Here is a 21,878-nt window from a genome sequence, read left to right as displayed (position 1 = left end):
TGAATTGTGTTCGTTGTCCATACCTTATGCTTGCCCATACCATAACCCCACCGACATCATGGGGCACTCTGTTCACAACGTTGACATCAGCAAACCACTCGCCGACACGACGCCATACAAGCTGTCTGCCATCTGCCCGGTACAGTTGAAACTGGGATTCATCTGTGAAGAGCACACTTCTCCAGCATGCCAGTGGCCATAGAAGATGAGCATTTGCCCACTGAATTCGGTTACGACGCTGAACTGCAGTCAGGTCAAGATCCTGGTGAGGACGATGAGCATACAGATGAGCTTCCCTGAGACGGTTTCTGACAGTTTGTGCAGAAATTATTTGGTTGTGCGAACCCACAGTTTCATCAGCTGTCTGGTGGCTGATCTCAGACGATCCCGCAGGTGAAGAAGCCAGATGTGGAGGTCCTGGGCTGGCATGGTTACACGTGATCTGTAGTTGTGAGGCCGGTTGGACTTACTGCCAAATTCTCTAAAGCGGTGTTCGAGGTGGCTTATGGTAGAGAAATGAACATTCAATTCTCTGGTCACCGCACTGGTGTACATTCCTGCAGTCAGCATGCCAATTACACACTCTCTCAAAACTTGAGATATTAGAGGCATTGTGTTGTGTGAAAAAACTGCACATTTTAGAGTTGCCTTTTATTGTCCCCAGCATAAGGTGCACCTGTGTAAATATCATGCTGTTTAATCAGATTATTGATGTGCTACACCTGTCAGGTGGATGGATTATCTTGGCAGAGGAGAAATGCTCACTAACATGGATGTAAACAAATGTGTGCAAACAATTTGTGAGAAGTAAACTTTTTGTGCATATGGAACATTTCTGTTATCTTTTATTTCAGCTCATGAAACATGGGACCAACACTTTACATGTTGCCTTTATATTTTAGTTCAGTATAGATTGTTCATCACACAAGCAATGGCAAAATTGAAAAATGTCTTTCAACAAAACTTAATTCAAGCTTTCAGATGGGTTATGAAGTTGAATTATGAGCCCCTCTTAGCAGTGTTGTCAAAATAGATAGCTAAACCCAGTGAACTCTTGGTGGAGTGGACAGGCAAGGGGTTGAGTGCCCTGTATCTCTCAACACTGTACAAGGTACTGTACCTTTCCCCCTTCTGCCTTTTTATAACGCTAATATGTTTCTGGAATATTGGAGACAAAGGGCAGCAGCACTGTTTTCCCTCCATTACAAAATAATAGAATAGAAAAACGTTATTGTCCACCTCCACCAGAATGTAAATTGCCCCATTACTAGCCTACTCAATGAAGGGTGACTGAAAATAGGTATGGTATTCTATCCAAGGCCAGCTTGTAGAATAGGCCTTGACATTTAGAGACATTTTCCAACAGGTTCTTGTAGTGCAGATCGTGACTTTCTGAATGAGGTGTGGAGTATTCCCCTGCCTACATTACATACTGTAGCCAATACGAGAAAAGTGACTCTGTCCTACACACACACACATTATACATCCCACTCACTAAGCCTATTCATACACGAATAGCTATAGGCACAACTTTAACAGATATATATTCAGTTGTAGTGTTTTGTACAATGTTCGATAAATACACTTGGTTCTACGCCATTCTTTATACCATGCGTTAGGCTACAGTATGTTTTGCATAAAATGTGTGCGCTCCAGAATTTGTTCATTTACCTTGACCGCAAGAGCACAATCTGTTAAAATCATTATTGTTGGGTATAGAGATGTGTGTATGCGCTTGTAGTGTGTACTGTAGTCATTAAGGCATGCAGGTGTTATGAATTCATTTTATGCAGAGTAGGCAAAGCGGAGGCAGTGGTGTGGGCAGTGTTCGAGAGAGAGGAGGCAGAGCCCTTTAAAATGGCAAGCAGCGGTATCCCTATGACAAGCCTCCCTCTGCGCTACACGTTTGGTATAGCCTCCAGACTGCGTGGGCTAGTGTGGGTGCAGTAGAGGAGTTTCGTATAAAACCCGTGATTCCGGAGTCTCATTTTACGCGCGTCCGCCTTCCTCTGTTGTTGTTTGTTACCACGATTCCTTCCACCTACTCTGTGTTTTTCCTCAGTAGTATTTCTTCGGAAAGCTCCGGTCACTAAAGGAAATCTGGTCTATGGTTTTGGCTGAAGAAGATTCCACGATGTCTCGGACTGACGAGGTGCACCGTATTACGGAGAATGTATATAAGGTAAGAACACACATGCAACTGTCCATTCATTCCCGTTTCAATAATTCATCCCTCGATTAATGTTTTCCTAAAGTGGCTTGGTGAGAGTCTCGTCAGCTGAAGATTGTGGTTGCTGTTGGATACGTTTTGAACTTTGTTTTAGGCACAGGTCAAGATCATTTTAGGCTACTCTCTATATTCGAATATAACCAATCAAACTTCCTATATATACATTTTTTTTTTTACAAAAGTCGAAACCATTAACAATGATAAGGACTTCGGCTTCTATGGTGTACCGGGGAAATGTCCAATCTCACCCCATCGTCCATAGAGGGTCTTATCACTGCTCCAAAATCATGCTATTTTTCTCTGCAGTGAGTGACACATTGCTCACAGTGACGCCAACAGCCATAGGCTAACAGGGGACAAAAAACAAGTTCCCCAGTCCAAGTTTAATTTTAATACATCATTTTACTTACCGATGTGTAATAAAGTGACAGTTTGCCTTGAGGCAGACCAACATGGTCTCAGAGCATTTTGTATTATTCTATACGTAAAACCGAGACACTATTTTTAGTAGAATATAGAACGTTTTGTATGGTATGTATTAATTTGTGGATGTCCATCACTCATTTTGTGTGATATGTTACGAATTACAATTCGTATTATATTGTACGAATTTGCAATTATTATTTTTTTAACTAATTTGCAAAACATACAATATGAAACGAATTTGCAAAACATAGGATATGTTACTAATTCTAGCGAGCTGGCTGGCTAACGTTAGCTTTGCTATGGTGTTAGGGTTAAGGTTAGGATTATGTTTAGGAGTTAGGTTAAAGGGGAAGGGTTAGCTAACATACTTAGTAGTTGCGAAGTAGCTAAAAAGTAGTAAGTAGTTGAAAAGTTGCTAAATAGCATAAATGCTAAAGTTGTCCGTGATGAGATTCAAACTCGCAACCTTTGGGTTAATAGACATTCGCGTTATACGCCCGACCAACCACCCTACTTTTGTTTTTGCCTTAAGTAACCATCTGTCTTATGTAACCATACAAAACTTAACATATCATTCAAAATTCAGTTTCCGGATTTACGTTTACTATGTTACGTCTAGTGTATGTGACCAGGCTGGGCAGATGGCTATAGCTCAAATTGCATGGCATGGCATATTGCGGCCCAGCATTTCTGTCAGCCCGCAGGAAGGGGTTTCGGGCTGAAACTAAATCGTGTTAAAGAAAGAAGTACACCTGCCCGTCGTCTGTTACCCCATCTGAGTTTCGACCATTTAGTCCTCTTTATATCAATAACTATTCATATTCTATTCATATGTTGCAGCCTATGGTCTAGGCAGGTAGCCTAGTGGTTAAGAGCATTGGGCCAATAACCGAAAGGTTGCTGTTTCGAATCCCCGAGCTGACTAGGTGAAAAATCTGTCGATGTGCCCTTGAGCAAGGCACTTAACCATAATTGTTTCTGGATAGGTGTGTCTGCTATATGTATTTAAAAATCAGATCAAGTTTCTATTAAAAGAAAAAACGAACAGCTCTCACAGTAGGTGGGTTCACACAATAAAGCCTAGCTGTTGGGAGACATCTGTTAGGGGAGTTATAGGAGTCTCCTGTGTTGAGGGATGAGTGTGTGAGGAGGGATGGGTGGGTGGCACTCTTTCTGTAATTACCTTGTGAGGGTGTTGTTGTTTGTCTCAGAGGAGAAGAACTTGGCTAAATAAACATGTGAGCAAATATAATACATTTCAGAATAGCAGTGTCATGTTACTCATGTTCTTTCCCTCTGTTATCTTAGCAAGGTGGCTTGTTAGCAGTGCTTGACTTGGGCAGGAGCTAATCTGAACTGAGTACCAGCACCTCATATTTTCTACTGTTTGAGTTACTGCACCTAAATATAAACAGTAGCGACACTCCAAATTAGTATCGGCACCTATTTTAATTAAAGTCAAGCACTGCTTGTTAGAGATTCTGAACTATGGCAGTATTGGACAGATTTTTTCTCAACATATTTTCATCACCCTTTTCACCAAGCTAGAGGAGTTTATAGAGGGAATAAAGTACCGTCCCACACTTGTTGAAACTCCCCTGTAGTCTAAAACATTACAACATTTCGGCAGGTTGCAACCCTCCTGCCATTTCCACAACAAAGCCCTCCTTTAGCAGAGCCAAGGGCCGAGTTGCTACTTTGCAGATTCACTGCACTGTAAGATGTTGGTTGCATCCCAAATGGCACCCTATTCCCTTTGGACCAGGACCCATAGGGAATAAGATGCCATTTTGGACCCACATGTTGTGTCGTCCATGTGAGAGGGAGAAGTGCAAAGGGACAAGAGGTTGCACAACCTGTGAAAACTCGTCACTGTTCTCAGTACTCACTCTTATAACATTGTCAGATGGTAACCAGAGCCTAGTGGCTGCTATGATCTAAGTAGTCTCTGGTTGACCTGTCATGGCCAGCCACTACCACGCAACACAGAGAGCACTGAGCTGTACACTCGTATACGTACTCTCCTTCTGAGCTTCATTTCTAACACCTAGACCCGACCCTCCACACACCCCTCTAGGTAGACTTTAATGAACAGTGGTGGTTGAGCAGCAGCCTGATGCTGAGACCAGTGGGAGATGTGTTGGGGTCGTTAATGGAGGGCCAGAGAGAGGAAGATGAGGAGAGGACCAGGTGGTAGTCTAATGAGAGAATAGCCTTGATGATGGAGAAGGTAGTGAGGTCATGAGGTAATCATGTGATGTGGAATGAGAGGGACAGACAGACAGTCAGACAGACAGACAGACACATTCAGTCAGTCAGACAGTCAGACAGACAGACAGCCAGCCAGTCAGACATTCAGTCAGTTAGTCAGACAGTCAGTCAGTCAGTCAGTCAGTGGGGGGATATTTTCCTGATCAGCAGGCTGTTTCATTAAAGAGCCCAGCAGGAGAGGGAGAGATGGAGTGGTGGAGCAACGCAGAGGAGAGGAGAGTAGTAGCTGCCCTGGTAAATTGACCCACGGCTGGGGGCCTAATTTGGGGAGACGGATGCTGCCTGGCGAGGGCTGTAAGTGTGTATGTGCATGCATGCATGCAGCGCTTAGGCTGGTAGAATGGTGTGTGTTTCAAAGAAGAAACACTTAGAGGTCTTGATTTGTTCATTAAAGACCTGACCAGATGAGTGACAGCTTCTAGATACCATACAACCAGGCCTGCTACTGAGGGTGAGTGTGAAGGAGATGCTTCTTCACTAGGCATTGGACTCTTTTAAATGTTTATGCAAGTATTTATTCAAGAGCAAGATGTGTTTGTTGAGTTTCTTTCATTCCCCATTCAGATCCCTCCATATTCAAGCGCTTTCAATCAGTATCACCTCATGCAGTTAATTGTTTGGTCAATTGCGTTTCAATTGTGTCTTGATTGGTATTGGCTCAGTTTTGCATGGCAGGTCACTTTACAGGTGTATATAATTAACTAATTGCTCAAGCCACAGCATAACAGGTATGCTGAGAATGTTCTAGAGTCCTCAAACTCAACTCTGGACCTCGAAGCTAGTGCCACTGCTTGTTTTCATTGTTCTCTTCTAATCTGGGACTGATATAGACCTGGCGCACCAGGTGTGTGCAATTAATGATCAGGTATAAAACCAGCAGGCGCCGGACCTCCATAGGGTAAGAGTTGAATACCCCTGTTCTAGAGAGTCCATGTCTGAAAGTTGAGCTGTTATTTTAGCACCTGATACTCCCAATTGTTTTATCTTGCTCATTTTGCACAATACATTATTTTTATAAAGTTTTATCCTCAGTGTACTTTTTAAGCCTTTAAATGCAGAAGGTGATGGCCGGTCTTGTTACAGGGAGGAGGAGAAGAAGAGCTGGATGCTAGCAGTGGAGGCCCCTCAGAGGAGGAAGGGGAGGACCATCCTCCTCAGTGAATTTCATAAAAATAAAAATAGTGAAACATTAAAGTCATCCTTTTTAGATAAAACTATACTAAATATATTCACGTCACTGAATAATTGATTAAAACACATTGTTTTGCATTGAAGGTCTACAGTAGCATCAAAAGCACTCTGTAGGGTAGCACCATGGTGTAGCCTGGGGACAGCTAGTTTCCATCTGGGTTCATTGACTTCAATACAAAACTCGAGTTCCTACTGTAGACCTTCACTTGCACAGTAATTATGACAACTTCCGGAGGACGTCCTCCAACCTATCAGAGCTCTTGCAGCATTAACTGACATGTTGTCCACCCAATCAAAGGATTAGATAATGAATCTAGTACTGAAAGCATAAACTACAGCTAGCTAGCACTGCAGTGTATAAAATGTGGTGAGTAGTTGACTCAAAGAGAGAGAAAGAGAATAGTTGAACAGTTTTTAACAAGTACATTTCCTCAAAAATGAAGGGAGAGTGAGAGCGAGAGCTAGCTAAGTGATCATGCTGTTTATGTGGCTTCTATGAAAATGAACTGTATTTGCGTATGATCAGGGGTGTATTCAGTCCGCCAATTCTGTTTTAAAATGTTTCTTAAACGGAACGACACGGGAATAAACATACCTGAATTTGTCCAATAGAAACTCTCGTTTGCAACTGTTGGACTAAGGATTACACCCTAGATCAGCTAGATGCAGGCAAGAGCGTGCAAGGCGGTATTCAAATCAACATTTTATTTGTCACATACACGCGTTTAGCAGATGTTATAGTGGGTGTAGCGAAATGCTTGTGCTTCTAGCTCCAACAGTGCAGTAATATCTAACAAGTAATATCAATTTCACAACATATACCCAATACACACAAAGCTAGTAAGGAATGGAATTTAAGAATATATACATAAATGGACAAGCAATGACAGTGGCATGGACTAAGATACAGTAGAATATTATAGAATAAAATGCAGTATATACATATGAGATGAGTAGTGCAAGATATGTAAACATTATTAAAGTGACTAGTGTTCAATTTCTTAAAGTAGCCAGTGATTTCAATAGGCAGCAGCAGCCTCTAATATGCTAGTGATGGCTATTTAACAGTCTGAATGCCTTGAGATAGAAGCTGTTTTTCATTTTCTCAGTCCCAGCTTTGATGCACCTGTACTGACCTCGCCTTCTGGATGATACCGGGGTGAACAGGCAGTGGTTTGGGTGGTTGATGTCCTTGATGATCTTTTTGGCCTTCCTGTGACATCGGGTGCTGTATGTGTCTTGGAGGGCGGTAGTTTGCCCCCGGTAATGCGTTCGGCAGACCGCACCACCCTCTGGAGAGCCCTGCGGTTGCGGGCGGTGCAGTTGCCGTACCAGACGGTGATACAGCCCGACAGAATGCTCTCAATTGTGCATCTGTAAAAGTTTGTGAGGGTTTTAGGTGCCAAGCCGAATTTCTTCAGCCTCCTGAGGTTGAAGAGGCTCTGTTGCGCCTTCTTCACCACACTGTCTGCGTGGGTGGACCATTTCAGTTTGTCGGTGATGTGTACGCCAAGGAACTTGAAGCTTTCCACCTTCTCCACTGCGGTCCCGTCGATGTGGATAGGGGGGTGCTCCCTCTGCTGTTTCCTGAAGTCCACGATCATCTCCTTTGTTTTGTTGACATTGAGTGAGAGGTTATTTTCCTGGCACCACACTTCCAGAGCCCTCACCTCCTCCCTGTAGGCGGTCCCGTCATTGTTGGTAATCAAGCCTACTACTGTTGTGTCGTCTGCAAACTTGATGATTGAGTTGGAGGCGTGCTTGGCCACGCAGTCATGGGTGAACAGGGAGTACAGGAGGGGGTTGAGCACGCACCCTTGTGGGGCCCCAGTGTTGAGGATCAGCGAAGTGGAGATGTTGTTTCCTACCTTCACCACCTGGGGGTGGCCCATCAGGAAGTCCAGGACCCTGTTGCACAGGGCGGGGTTCAGTCCCAGGGCCTCGAGCTTAATGATGAGCTTGGAGGGTACTATGGTGTTGAATGCTGAGCTATAGTCAATGAACAGCATTCTTACATAGGTATTCCTCTTGTCCAGATGGGATAGGGCAGTGTGCAGTGTGATGGCGATTGCATCGTCTGTGGATCTATTGGGGCGGTAAGCAAATTGAAGTGGGTCTAGGGTGACAGGGAAGGTAGAGGTGATATAATCCTTGACTAGTCTCTCAAAGCACTTCATGATGACAGAGGTGAGTGCTACAGGGCGATAGTCATTTAGTTCAGTTACCTTTGCTTTCTTGGGTACAGGAACAATGGTGGCCATCTTGAAGCATGTAGACCCTGCCACATACATCTCGTGTCTGAGCCGTTGAATTGCGACTCCACTTTGTCTCTATACTGATGTTTTGCCAGTTGAATTGCCTTGCGGAGTGAGTAGCTACACTGTTTGTATTCTGCCATATTCCCAGTCACTTTGCCATGGTTGAATGCGATGGTTCGCGCTTTCAGATTTGCGTGAATGCTGCCATCTATCCACAGTTTCTGGTTAGGGTAGGTTTTAATAGTCACAGTGGGCACAACATCACCTATACACTTCCTGATAAACTCAGTCACCGTTTCAGTGTATTCGTCAAAATTATTTTCGGAAGCTACCTGGAACATATCCCAGTTCGCGGGATCAAAACAATCTTGAAGCGTTTGAAGCGATTGGTCAGACCAGCGTTGAATAGTCCTTAGCACGGGTATTTCCTGTTTGAGTTTCTGCCTATAGGAAGGGAGGAGCAAAATGGAGTCGTGGTCAGATTTGCCGAAAGGAGGGCGGGGGAGGGCCTTATAACCATCCCGGAAGTTCGAATAGCAAGGGTCGAGGATTTTGGCAGAGCGAGTACAACAGTCGATATGTTGATAGAACTTTGGTAGCCTAGTCCTCAAATTTGCTTGTTAAAATCCCCGGCTACAATAAATGCAGCCATAGGATATGTGGTTTCCAGTTTGCATAAAGTCCAGTGAAGTTCTTTGAGGGCCGTCGTGGTATCGGCTTGAGGGGGGATATACACGGCCATGACAATAACCAAAGAAAATCTTGGGAGATAATACGGTCTGTATTTGATTGTGAGATATTGTAGGTCAGGTGAACAAAAGGACTCGAGTTCCTGTATGTTACTACAATTACACCATGAGTCGTTAATCATGAAACACACACCTCCACCCTTCTGCTTCCCGGAGAGATATTTATTCCTGTCTGCGCGATGAACTGAGAACCCATCTGGCTGGACCGATTTCGACAGAATATCCCAAGAGAGCCATGTTTCCGTGAAACAAAGTATGTTACAGGCCTTGATGTCTCTCTGGAAAGAAATCCTTGCCCGGAGTTCGTCGAACTTGTTAACCAGAGACTGAACATTAGTGAGTAGTATACTTGGAAGCGGTGGGTGGTGTGCGCGCCTCCTAAATCGAACCAGCAGGCCGCTCCGAGTGCCTCTCCTCCGCCGGCGATGTTTTGGATCAGCCGCTGGAATCAGTTCAGTTGCCCTGGGGAGAGCAATCAAAGGATCTGCTTCGGGAATATTGTATTCCTGGTCGTAATGCTGGTGAGTTACCGCCGCTCTGATATCCAATAGTTTTCCCCGGCTGTATGTAATGATACAAAACACTTTCTGAGCTAATAATGTAAAAAATAATACATATAAAAACAAAATACTGCAAAGTTTCCTAAGAGCTAGTCGCGAGGCCGCCATCTACGTCGGTGCCAGGTACTATTTAATGTGTCACTGTCACCTTGATTACTCAAATTATTCTCTTGACCTGTGCACCTACTTTGTAAACTTTAATTCACAGGCTAGGTTGTAGCAACCTCATGATGGGTACAGGGGAAATTGTAGTATCATGTAGTTGCCTAAACCTATCGATGTTACATTGAGCTGGGTGAATGGAATATGAATGACATCCAATATGCTGTAATAGAAATAAGACCATGCTCATTAAAAAAAGTATCGTCCTCCCTCATCTTAAACTGCACCGACCGCCACTGATGCTAGCAGATGGTATATTATTAACAAAGGGATTTATTTCATCAAGGCAAGGTGTGAACATCACTCTGTTTGTGAGCAGAGGGGGGAAATGACTTAGACATAACAGTAAATTGTGTGTGTGTACCATCCCAAGGGGGTATATTGGCAGCCTGTCTGTGACGGGGTGCAGTGTGGCAGTGCAGTCCCTTGCTATGGCCTGGCAGCTGATTGCTGAGTAATCTACAAGCTCGCTCAGACGACAAGACGCCGTCTGCAACACTGGGCTGTGTGACTCATACGCAGATGTGTGTGTGCGTACGTGTGGGCAGTGTCTCACGACTATATGTGGATGTATGCCTCTGCCTACATACTTGGCTTGGCCCTGAAAGGAGGACACCCCCACCTCCAAACAATCTGCTGTTTACACCTATTACAACCTCTGCAGACACACACACACACACACACACACTTTTTAACATTGTGTGGGTGTGTCAGAGCTTAATCATCCTGGCGCACTTGCTCAATTGATAGGCCAAGAGAGTATTTCTATATGAAATTAAATTTTAACATTTGCCGCAGATGATCTGTGAAATGCTTTTTTGCCTCGTGTTGAGATAAATGCTATCATTTCAATAGTGATATCTCAGTGCGTTATTATTGTGAAATACATCACTGAATATGATGAAAGCAAACATGTCTGAATATGGAAGATAATCTTAAGAGTACATATTATACTGTGGCGGTTTCGACACCAAGATCTTTGTAAGGCAAGGTTTACACATACAAACACACACCACCAGTCCAAGTGAAGGGTTCAACCGGTTTATTACTATCAGGTTTCGACAGCGTTCCTGATATACCAAACTCAAAACAGACAGAGTAAACACTTCGTCACCAGTGGACGGTCCTCCAATCTTGGTCTTTGGGGGTTCAATCCGTGTTGAAATCATACGTTCCTTTCATCCATGAATCCTCCTCCACCGTACATTCTGTCTCCCCAATAACCTCCTACTCATTCACCTGCCGGGGTCAAAGAAAAGACAAAGAAAGAGAACCCAGGGCGCGGTTAAGTAGAGGCACTGATTGGTTTCACCTGTCTGCAGTTTGGCTCTGATTACAACTGGAGACAGGTGTGGCTGTTCTGCTGCAGTCTAGAAGGTTTCACCTGAGCTGTCCATGGTCCTGCCTCTGGGGAATACTTCACATTGCTGTCCGGGGTCCTGGCAGCCAGAAAACAAAGAAACCTCGCAGGCAAATACCATCCATCCACCACACAACCCCTCAAACCGCTACATACTTTCCCCCTCAGCATTGACCCTGTGGTCAGAGCAGTCGACGAAAACATGGCATGCATACGGGACATGGCATCAGCATTACCATGTTTAGAACCCGAATGGTGGACGATCCGATAGTGGAAAGGCTGGAGGCTGAGGAACCACCGGGTGATCCAGGTGTCCTTATTCTGCTTCATCCAGGTAAGGGGAGCGTAATCTGTCATCAACACAAACTTGCGGCCCAGAACATATTTCAATGACTTCAGAGCCCATTTGATTGCCAAACACTCCTTTTCCACTGTTGCATATTTGGTTTCACGGGAAAATCAACTTATGGCTAATGTACAGCACAGTATGTTCTTCTCCATCAACTTCCTGCGAGAGCACAGCTCCAATTCCAGTGTCCGAGGCATCTGTCTGTACAATCAGAGGTTTCGCGAAATCCGGTGAATACAACACAGGGGCCGTTTTCAGTTTCTGAATTGCGTCTTCGGCCGCAGGGTTCTACTGTACCATGGCAGGTTTAGCCTTGCGTGTCAGGTCACACAGGGGTCCTGAAATGATTGCATAATGGATGAAACGTCTGTAATAACCAGTTATTCCCAGAAAAGCCTGTACCTGTTTCTTATTCACTGGTCGGAGCCAATCCTGGATCGCATCGATGCTCTTCTCTTGTAGTTTGATCAACCCTCGCCCTACGGAATGGTCCAGATACTTTGCTTCACTTTTTATTTGTATTTTTTTATTTCACCTTTATTTAACCAGGTAAGCCAGTTGAGAACAAGTTCTCATTTACAACTGCGACCTGGCCAAGATAAAGCAAAGCAGTGCGATAACAACAACACAGAGTTACATATGGGGTAAAAAAACAAAGTCAAAAATACAACAGAAAATATATATACAGTGTGTGCAAATGTAGCAAGTTATGGAGGTAAGGCAATAAATAGGCTATAGTGCAAAATAATTACAATAGTATTAACACTGGAATGCTAGATGTGCAAGAGATTATGTGCAAATAGAGATACTGGGGTGCAAAAGAGCAAAATAAATAACAATATAGGGATGAGGTAGTTGGGTGGGCTAATTTCAGATGGGCTGTGTACAGGTGCAGTGATCGGTAAGGTGCTCTGACAACTGATGCTTAAAGTTAGTGAGGGAGATAAGAGTCTCCAGCTTCAGAGATTTTTGCAATTCGTTCCAGTCATTGGCAGGAGAGAACTGGAAGGAATGGCGGCCAAAGGAGGTGTTGGCTTTGGGAATGACCAGTGAGATATACCTGCTGGAGCGCAGACTACGGGTGGGTGCTGCTATGGTGACCAATGAGCTAAGATAAGGCGGGGATTTGCCTAGCAGTGATTTATAGATGGCCTGGAGCCAGTGGGTTTGACGACGAACATGTAGTGAGGACCAGCCAACAAGAGCGTACAGGTCACAGTGGTGGGTAGTGTATGGGGCTTTGGAGACAAAACGGATGGCACTGTGATAGACTACATCCAATTTGCTGAGTAGAGTGTTGGAGGCTATTTTGTAAATGACATCGCCGAAGTCAAGGATCGGTAGGATAGTCAGTTTTACAAGGGCATGTTTGGCAGCATGAGTGAAGGAGGCTTTGTTGCGAAATAGGAAGCCGATTCTAGATTTAACTTTGGATTGGAGATTCTTTATGTGAGTCTGGAAGGAGAGTTTACAGTCTAACCAGACACCTAGGTATTTGTAGTTGTCCACATACTCTAGGTCAGACCCGTCGAGAGTGGTGATTCTAGTCGGGTGGGCGGGTGCCAGCAGCGTTCGATTGAAAAGCATGCATTTAGTTTTACTAGTGTTTAAGAGCAGTTGGAGGCTACTGAAGGAGTGTTGTATGGCATTGAAGCTCGTTTGGAGGTTTGTTAACACAGTGTCCAATGAAGGGCCAGATGTATACAAAATGGTGTCGTCTGCGTAGAGGTGGATCTGAGAGTCACCAGCAGCAAGAGCGACATCATTGATATACACGGAGAAAAGTGTCGGCCCAAGAATTGAACCCCGTGGCACCCCCATAGAGACTGCCATAGGTCCAGACAACAGGCCCTCCGATTTGACACACTGAACTCTATCTGAGAAGTAGTTGGTGAACCAGGCGAGGCAGTCATTTGAGAAACCAAGGCTATTTAGTCTGCCAATAAGAATGCGGTGGTTGACAGAGTCGAAAGCCTTGGCCAGGTCGATGAAGACGGCTGCACAGTACTGTCTATTATCAATCGCGGTTATAATTTCGTTTAGGACCTTGAGCGTGGCTGAAGTGCACCCATGACCAGCTCGGAAACCGGATTGCATAGCGGAGAAGGTACGGTGGTATTCGAAATGGTCGGTGATCTGTTTGTTAACTTGGCTTTCAAATACTTTCGAAAGGCAGGGCAGGATGGATATAGGTCTGTAGCAGTTTGGATCTAGAGTGTCACCCCCTTTGAAGAGGGGGATGACCGCGGCAGCTTTCCAATCTCTGGGGATCTCAGACGTTATGAAAGAGAGGTTGAACAGACTAGTAATAGGGGTTGCGACAATTTCGGCGGCTAGTTTTAGAAAGAAAGGGTCCAGATTGTCTAGCCCAGCTGATTTGTAGGGGTCCAGATTTTGCAGCTCTTTCAGAACATCAGCTGTCTGAATTTGTGTGAATTTCTTTGGGTTGGCCGTGAGTCCTGCTTGCCGAAGGGCGTCGAGGACCGCTGTTAATCGGATTAGGTGCTCCTCCCACGTGTGGCTGTGGATTATCACATCGTCCAGGTAGGCTGCAGCATAGGATTAATGTGGGTGCAGAATGTGGTCCATCAGCCTTTGAAACGTGGCGGGGGCTCCATGAAGTGTGTGACTCTTCAATGACATCCAGCTCCAACATCTTCCCCACTTCTTGTTTTATTGCCGCTCTCTTCGTCTCTGGCACCCGGTAAGGTATTTGATGGAGCCTTATCCCCGGAGGCGTGATGATGTCATCTTGAATGTGATGGGTGTGTCCTGGTAAGGAAGAAAACACATCTTTATTTTCCATGACCAACTCACAAAACTCTTGGGTCTCTTCCAGCAGGTTCTCGGAAGAAGAGGAAGTGGCCGAAAGTACTGAAGTCTGTATCTTTGTCCCCCCCAGAGTGCTTCTTGACCCACCCACTTTTTTAACAGGTTAATATAATACACCTGTTTTGGCTTCCTTCTCCCTGGCTGACGGATGAGGTAGTTCACCGGCCCCATTTTCTGCAGCACTTTGTAGGGACCCGCCATGTGGCCAGGAATTTACATTCCGTCATGGGTACTAACACCATAACCCGATCCCTTGGGGCGAACTCTTGGGGTTGAGCGGGACGGTTTTACACTCGACTCTGGGCTTCTTGGGCCTGCTGTAAATGTTCCTTCACAATGGGCATTACACTGTTTCTGCGTTCTCTCATTTCTTCAGTGTGTTCTATGACAGTGTTGTGGGGGCTGGGCTGTTGTTTCCACTTCTCTTTCGTCACATCTAACAATCACCTGGGCCTGTGGGAAAACAATAGCTCAAATGGGGAAAAACTGTGGATGCCTGGGGTACCTCTCTTATGACAAACATAAAAAATGGCAGCAGCTGGTCCCAGTTTCACCCATCCCGCTCCATGGTCCGTCTGAGCATGGATTTCAGGGTTCTATTGAATCTCTCGACTAGGCCGTCTGTCTGGGGGTGATATGCAGACGTGCGCAGTTGTTTGATTTGAAGCAATTTACATAAATCTTTCATCACCTTGGACATAAACACCGTACCTTGGTCCATCAGGATCTCTCGGGGTAAACCTACCCTGGAAAACATCTGTAGCAGCTCTTTGGCGATGCTCTTGGTGTTGGCACTACGCAGGGGAATAGCCTCGGGATACCTGGTGGCATAATCCACTACGACCAGTATATGTTGAAAACCTTTTGCTGACCGTGGTAAGGGTCCAATTAAATCCATAGCAATTCTATCGAATGGCGTGTATCACTGGCAACGGGATTAAGGGATTTTGTAAATCAGGGAGGGGTGAGGTTCTCTGACAGTCAGGACACCCCTGACAATACCTTACCACATCCGCATATACCCCCGGCCAGAAGAAGCGTTGTAACACCTGTTCTTGTGTTTTTTCTCTCCGTAAATGTCCTCCCAACAAGTGGCTATGGGCCAGGTTCAGGCAAACCCCAAGACGGGGTTGGAACCAACAGCTGCTCCATTGTGACGTCATTGGACTTCGTGACCTGGTATAAGAGATTGTTTCTCATGGAAAAATGGGGAAAGGTGAGTCATGAGCAGGATTTACAGGTACACCATCTATTACCATGACATTCTGTCTGGCATTCTGTAGTGTGGGGTCTTCCAGCTGAGCTGTACCAAACCTTCCCCTATACTGCGTTAACTCAGGAGGAAAAATCTCATTGGCAAAAAAGCTTCCAGGCCCCTCACCCTGCGCTTCCTGTTCCTCCTCTTCCACCATTTCTGGCCCATTTATCCCCACTGGGTTTCATGCCTCTTCGTTGTTTCCTTCCCCTTCTTCTCCCAGGAGAACTCGAGTGTGGGCAGGTAAATACCAACTTGTTAATTTTCCTTGCATAGGTTAGGGAGTTCTTTGGTAGCGGTTTCATTATCTTTTCACTGGAAAATGTAAATGTTACTTGGCATGCCCTATTACTGGCCCAGCCAACTCCTTTCTCCTGTAGTCCTTTCCACAATTCTTGAAAATATGGACAGTCGCGACCCAGTAGCATGGGATATGGTAGGTTCTCAATCAACCCTAGGTTAACTCTGAATCCCCCTCTGGTTGTGTTAATCTCTACATCTGCGGTTGGGTACATTTTGGTGTCCCCGTGTACACAGGTGATGTCCATGGTTGCAGCGGTAGTCCTCTGCAGCTGGGTTAATAGTGAAGGCATGATGAGGGAGACCATGCTCCCGGAGTCTAGAAGAGCATCAACTTCTTTCCCCTTCCTTCTTAAGTGTGTCATAGTCATTGGCTTCCGTTGCTTCCAGACCACACCTGTTGTGCGTCCCCACAAAGAAATGGAGCCAGTATTCCTGCCCATTTTATCTGTGGCCATGCCTCTCGTTCTGCCGTGCACTCAAATGTCTTGAGGAAAGCCTCAACGTCATCATCGGGCGTCATTTTCTGCAGATACCGAGTGGCCATGATCGGTAGACCAGCGGTCTGTTGAGCCATTTTCACCTCAATGATTTCAGCAGTTAACTTTTGCATGTCCATATTCATCTGCAGTTGACACTTCCTTTGTTCCTCCAATAACAAGTGATTGGTTTCCGCTTGATGCTGATTGGCTTCTTGTTGCATGTTATTGGAAGTGACTAATTGATTCAACAGATCTTCCATGGTGGTCTGTCCTTAAACAACCCCCCCCCAAAAAAATTGGTGTGGCTATGTGTATCCTCACTGCCTTGCCCGCATTCTCCACCAATGTGGCGGTTTCGGCGCCAAGCTCTTTGTAAGGCAGGGTTTACACATACAAACACACACCACCAGTCCAAGTGAAGGGTTCAACCGGTATATTACTATCAGGTTTCGGCAGCGTTCCTGATATACCAAATTAAAAACAGACAGAGTAAACACTTCGTCACCAGTGGACGGTCCTCCAATCTTGGTCTTTGGGGGTTCAATCCGTGTTGAAATCATACTTTCCTTTCTTCCGTTAATCCTCCTTCTCTACCGTACGTTCTGTCTCCCCAATAACCTCCTACTCATTCACCTGCCGGGGTCAAAGAAAAGACAAAGAAAGAAATCTCAGGGCGCGGTTAAGTAGAGGCACTGATTGATTTCACCTGTCTGCAGTTTGGCTCTGATTACAACTGGAGACAGGTGTGGCTGTTCTGCTGCAGTCTAGAAGGTTTACCCTGAGCTGTCCATGGCCCTGCCTCTGGGGAATACTTCACATTGCTGTCCGTGGTCCTGGCGGCCAGAAAACTAAGAAACCTCGCAGGCACATACTGTCCATCCACCCCACAACCCCTGAAACCGCTACAATACATATTATACATATTATACATATCATGCATATTACACATATCAATATTATACATATTATACATATCATATATATATCATTGGTCATTATATTAGAGTAAAAGACAGATAGAAAAATGCAGTCTTAGGATGTGTCCCAAATGGCGCCCTATTCCTTACATAGTGCATTGCTTTTGTTGCCTGGTTACCCCTCCACATCGCTCTAGCAAACGCCACGCCCACTTACGTTTCTTCTCCACAATGAGTCTGGATTTGCCTTCCTCCCCAACGACTTCTGGAATGCGAACACATTCTGACCGTTCTGATTGGTCGGAGAAACCGATGTTTGGGCCAGAGCCGGCCTACATGATGACGTTATCAACTTTTATAATATGATTGGTTAGATTTGTTAGAAATAATCCAATCACTGATTAATTTGTGTTGTACAACAACCCTAATTTTGAAGTCACACAAACAAACTTTAGGATGGCAGATTTAGACAGTATGTATGTAGTGATCGATAGAGCAGCAAAATGTAATTCAGGATAAGTCATCAGGAAACTACTTTTGACCAAAGCTCCTTGGGCTGTCATCAAAAGTAGTGCACTATACAGTGCAGAGTATACAGTGCATTCAGAAAGTATTCAGACCCCTTCCCTTTTTTCCCCTTTTTTTTTTATTTGTATCCCTCATCACTCTACTCACAACACCCCATAATGACAAAGCAAAAACAGGTTTTTAGAAATCTTAGCAAATTTATTAAAAATAAAAAACAGAAATATAATATTTACTTAAGTATTCAGACCCTCTGCTATGAGACTCGAAATAGAGCTCAGGTGCATCCTGTTTCCATTGATCATCCTTGAGAGGTTTCTACAACTTGATTGGAGTCCACCTGTGGTAAATTCAATTGATTGGACATGATTTCGAAAGGCACACACCTGTCTATATAAGGTCCCACAATTGACAGCGCATGTCAGAGCAGAAACCAAGCCATGAGGTCGAAGGAATTGTCCGTAGAGCTCCGAGACAGGATTGTGTTGAGGCACAGATCTGGGGAAGGGTACCAAAACATTTCTGCAGCGTTGAAGGTCCCCAAGAACACAGTGGCCTCCATCATTCTTAAATGGAAGAAGTTTGGAACCACCAAGACTCTTTCTAGCGCTGGCCGCCCGGCCAAACTGAGCAATCAGGGGAGAAGGGCCTTGGTCAGGGAGGTGACCAAGAACCCGATGGTCACTCTGACAGAGCTCCAGAGTTCCTCTGTGGAGATGGGAGAACCTTCCAGAAGGACAACCATCTCTGCAGCACTTCACCAATCAGGCCTTTATGGTAGAGTGACCAGATGGAAGCCACTCTTCAGTAAAAGGCACATGACAGCTCTCTTGGAGTTTGCGAAAAGGCACCTAAAGGACTCTCAGACCATGAGAAACAAGATGATCTGTTATCCATGTTAGTGAGCATTTCTCCTTTGCCAAGATAATCCATCCACATGACAGCTGTGGCATATCAAGAAGCTGATTAAACAGCATGATCATTACACAGGTGCACCTTGTGCTGGGGACAATAAAAGGCCAGTCTAAAATGTGAAGTTTTGTCACACAACACAATGCCACAGATGTCTCAAGTGTTGAGGGAGCATGCAGTTGTCATGCTGATTGCAGCAATGTCCACCAGAACTGTTGCCAGAGAATTTAAGGTTAAATTCTCTACCATAAGGCACCTTTTAACGTCGTTTTAGAGAATTTGCAGTAGGTCCAACCGGCCTCACAACCGCAAACCACGTGTATGGCGTCATGTGAACGAGCAGTTTGCTTATGTCAACGTTGTGAACAGAGTGCCCCATGTTGGGTTATGGTATGGGCAGGCATAAGCTACGGACAATGAACACAATTGCATTTTATCGATGGCAATTTGAATGCACAGAGATAACGTGACGAGATCCTGAGGCCCATTGTTGTGCCATTCATCCGCCGCCATCACCTCATGTTTCAGCATGATAATATACGGCCACATTTTGCAAGGATCTGTACACAATTCCTAGAAGCTGAAAATGTCCCTGCATACTCACCAGACATGTCACCCATTGAGCATGTTTGGAATGAACTGGATTAACGTGTACGAATTGGTGTGGCCAATGTGGCGGTTTCGGCACCAAGTTCCAGTTTCCGCCAATATCAAGCAACTTCTCACAGCCATTGAAGAGGCGTGGGACAACATTCCACAGGCCACAATCAACAGCCTGATCAAACTCTATGTGAAGGAGATGTGTCGCGCTGCATGATGCAAATGCTGGTCACACCAGATACTGATTGGTCTGTATACCCAGTCATGTGAAATCCATAGATTAGGGCCTTATTAATTTATTTTGATTGACTGATTTCCTTTATATGAACTGTAACTCAGTAAAATCTTTGAGATTGTTGCATATTGTGTTAATATTTTTCTTCTGTAAACATTAAGAAATGTATTATGATCATCAGACAAATTACCATCATCACTGAACAACTGTGTGACAATATAATTTACTTTAAGATTTCTGACAGTGTTGTTTTTTTGCTTGCGTGCCATTATTTCTGGCTAGACTCTACTTATAGGGAGATGGCAAAGACATTCTGATTGGTCCATCTGTATTTGTTCAGATTTGTAGATAGAACCCTATCGTGCCATGTTCAAATGGGTTTATGCAGATAGAACTTTCTAGTATATATGTTTTTCCACTTTTATGAAGATCCCAGGAATTGAACACACGAACCTGGCATTAGAGCCATGCTCTGCCAACTGAGCTACAGAGGACTACGTCATGTTGTATTGCTTAGTTTTAGCCTTGGAAAAATACATTTTAAATGGTGTCAGGGGGCTGATTAACATATTTCCCAGCATGCTGTTATGCAGGTAAATTTTTCGAATTCTTTGTTTCTATGTTTTTGGTTGTCTATTGATTGTTCTTTTTATTATGCCGCACAAAGATACCTACAAAAATTAGAACAAAAATCTACTCTAAACTGTTAGTGGTTGGATTGATTGAACCCAGCTCATATGCTTTAGGTTGTCTTGTCAACTTTATGCTCCCTACCTAGCAATCAGTTTGAATTCAAAGTGGGTGTTGAACGTTGCAAGATGTTTCAAATCCACAATTTGCATGGATTTTAGAGGGAATTAGAACCCACCCTGAAGGTCATCATAATTTGATTAAATTGCTTGAGGTGTGCCAGTCAAAGAAAACATTGCTGTGCTATGAAGTAAAGAGGCAATAAAAGATAAACCTTTTGGTATTTGAACACACTTATAATTACATATTTAATGTTGCCCTTGGTAGAGGACATGCAAGTGAATACAATTACTAAATCTCTGTCACAAACAAACACAGTCATGGGTGGTAATTCCAACGATCACTCTAAAGGCACACTGGGAAATATTTGCATATATCACAGAGTGCCTTTAGTAAACGTTTGTATGACTGTTTGCTAGTGACAGAGACATGGTTGTTGCATTCTATTCTTATGAGAATTTTAAGTGAATACGTTAACATTAAAATGTATATCATAAGGCTATACTTCAACAGCCTAGTTTTACCCTGAAACTCCTGGTTTAGAGTGACAGCAAGTCACATTATGGTGGCTTGCAGTGATGTCATTCCTGTTGGAATCCAACCAGAGTCAGGATATCAACAATTTGACATTTTAATCACCCGCAACCTGTATTTAGAATGACTGCCAAGGTAGGGATAAATTGGACAAAGGAGACTACTTACATTATTTAAACTGGAACAACCATCTCAGTAATGGGTGCAATAAGGCCAACTACTAACGGATTGGATTAGTTTATAAAAATGTATGTTATTTATCTTCGTATAAGATAAATCAATCAATCAATGTGCATGCAAAAACACAGTCATTGAAACAAGCAATTTTAAAAATCAACCTGACATGGTGTGTTCTTTTTGTGTCTGTAAAATTAACTATGTGAGAAATGTCGGTGGAAATGCCTTTATGCGCAAATATTGATATAATAACCATCATAGGGAAGTAAACTTGGAGTCAAGCGATGATATGTTATTTGGTCCTCCCACTACGACTCTGGAAAGTATGCGGTTTAATAGGCTACAGATTAAATACGTTATGAACTTCACAGGGAGGTGAAAGTGCAAGGTGATGAGCTTGATGCTCCTTTCCAATAAATATTGAGGGTCTTATTCTGGTGACATGATGATCGATGCTTGGCGGCCATTTGACAAATATCATAATGTAGGTAGCCTACCTAGACTGTATCTGTGAGCTGTTGGCTAGAGCGCACATGCAAAGACCAGAGTGGGCACATTTGCTATTAAACGTAACAGTTTTTGTGAGTTGAAAATGCGATGGAAACCCATTTAACTTGTATTTTTCTTTCGGTCCATGGGAATTCTTTGCATATTGTTTTATGCAGATTTTAGAATGTTTGCATGAAAATCTGTTGCAAATTGGATGGAAACCTAGCTAGTGAGTGTTAGCATAACTCCTGCATTAATCAACCTCTATTTCATTTTATGGAGAGTGGAATTCCACTATACCTTTTTGTATTTTT

General features: G+C 44.1%; 1 protein-coding gene across 2 annotated transcripts in view; it reads left to right on the top strand.

The window, feature by feature from the left end:
* Positions 1–2,079: 2,079 nt before the first annotated feature.
* Positions 2,080–21,878, top strand: part of baiap2b (BAR/IMD domain containing adaptor protein 2b) — a 154,699-nt gene continuing 134,900 nt past the window's right edge. For both annotated transcript variants that reach the window (XM_084161352.1, XM_084161353.1), the window contains exon 1: positions 2,080–2,182. In XM_084161352.1, the coding sequence (XP_084017478.1) occupies positions 2,108–2,182 (75 nt within the window). In that variant the 5' untranslated portion in view covers positions 2,080–2,107. The remainder of the gene's footprint in view (positions 2,183–21,878) is intronic.

Source organism: Coregonus lavaretus, assembly GCF_964263955.1.
Source record: "Coregonus lavaretus genome assembly, chromosome: 1".
NCBI classification, from domain to species: domain Eukaryota; kingdom Metazoa; phylum Chordata; class Actinopteri; order Salmoniformes; family Salmonidae; genus Coregonus; species Coregonus lavaretus.
Note: the sequence above shows the minus strand (reverse complement) of the source record. Positions and strands in the feature narration are given on the sequence as shown.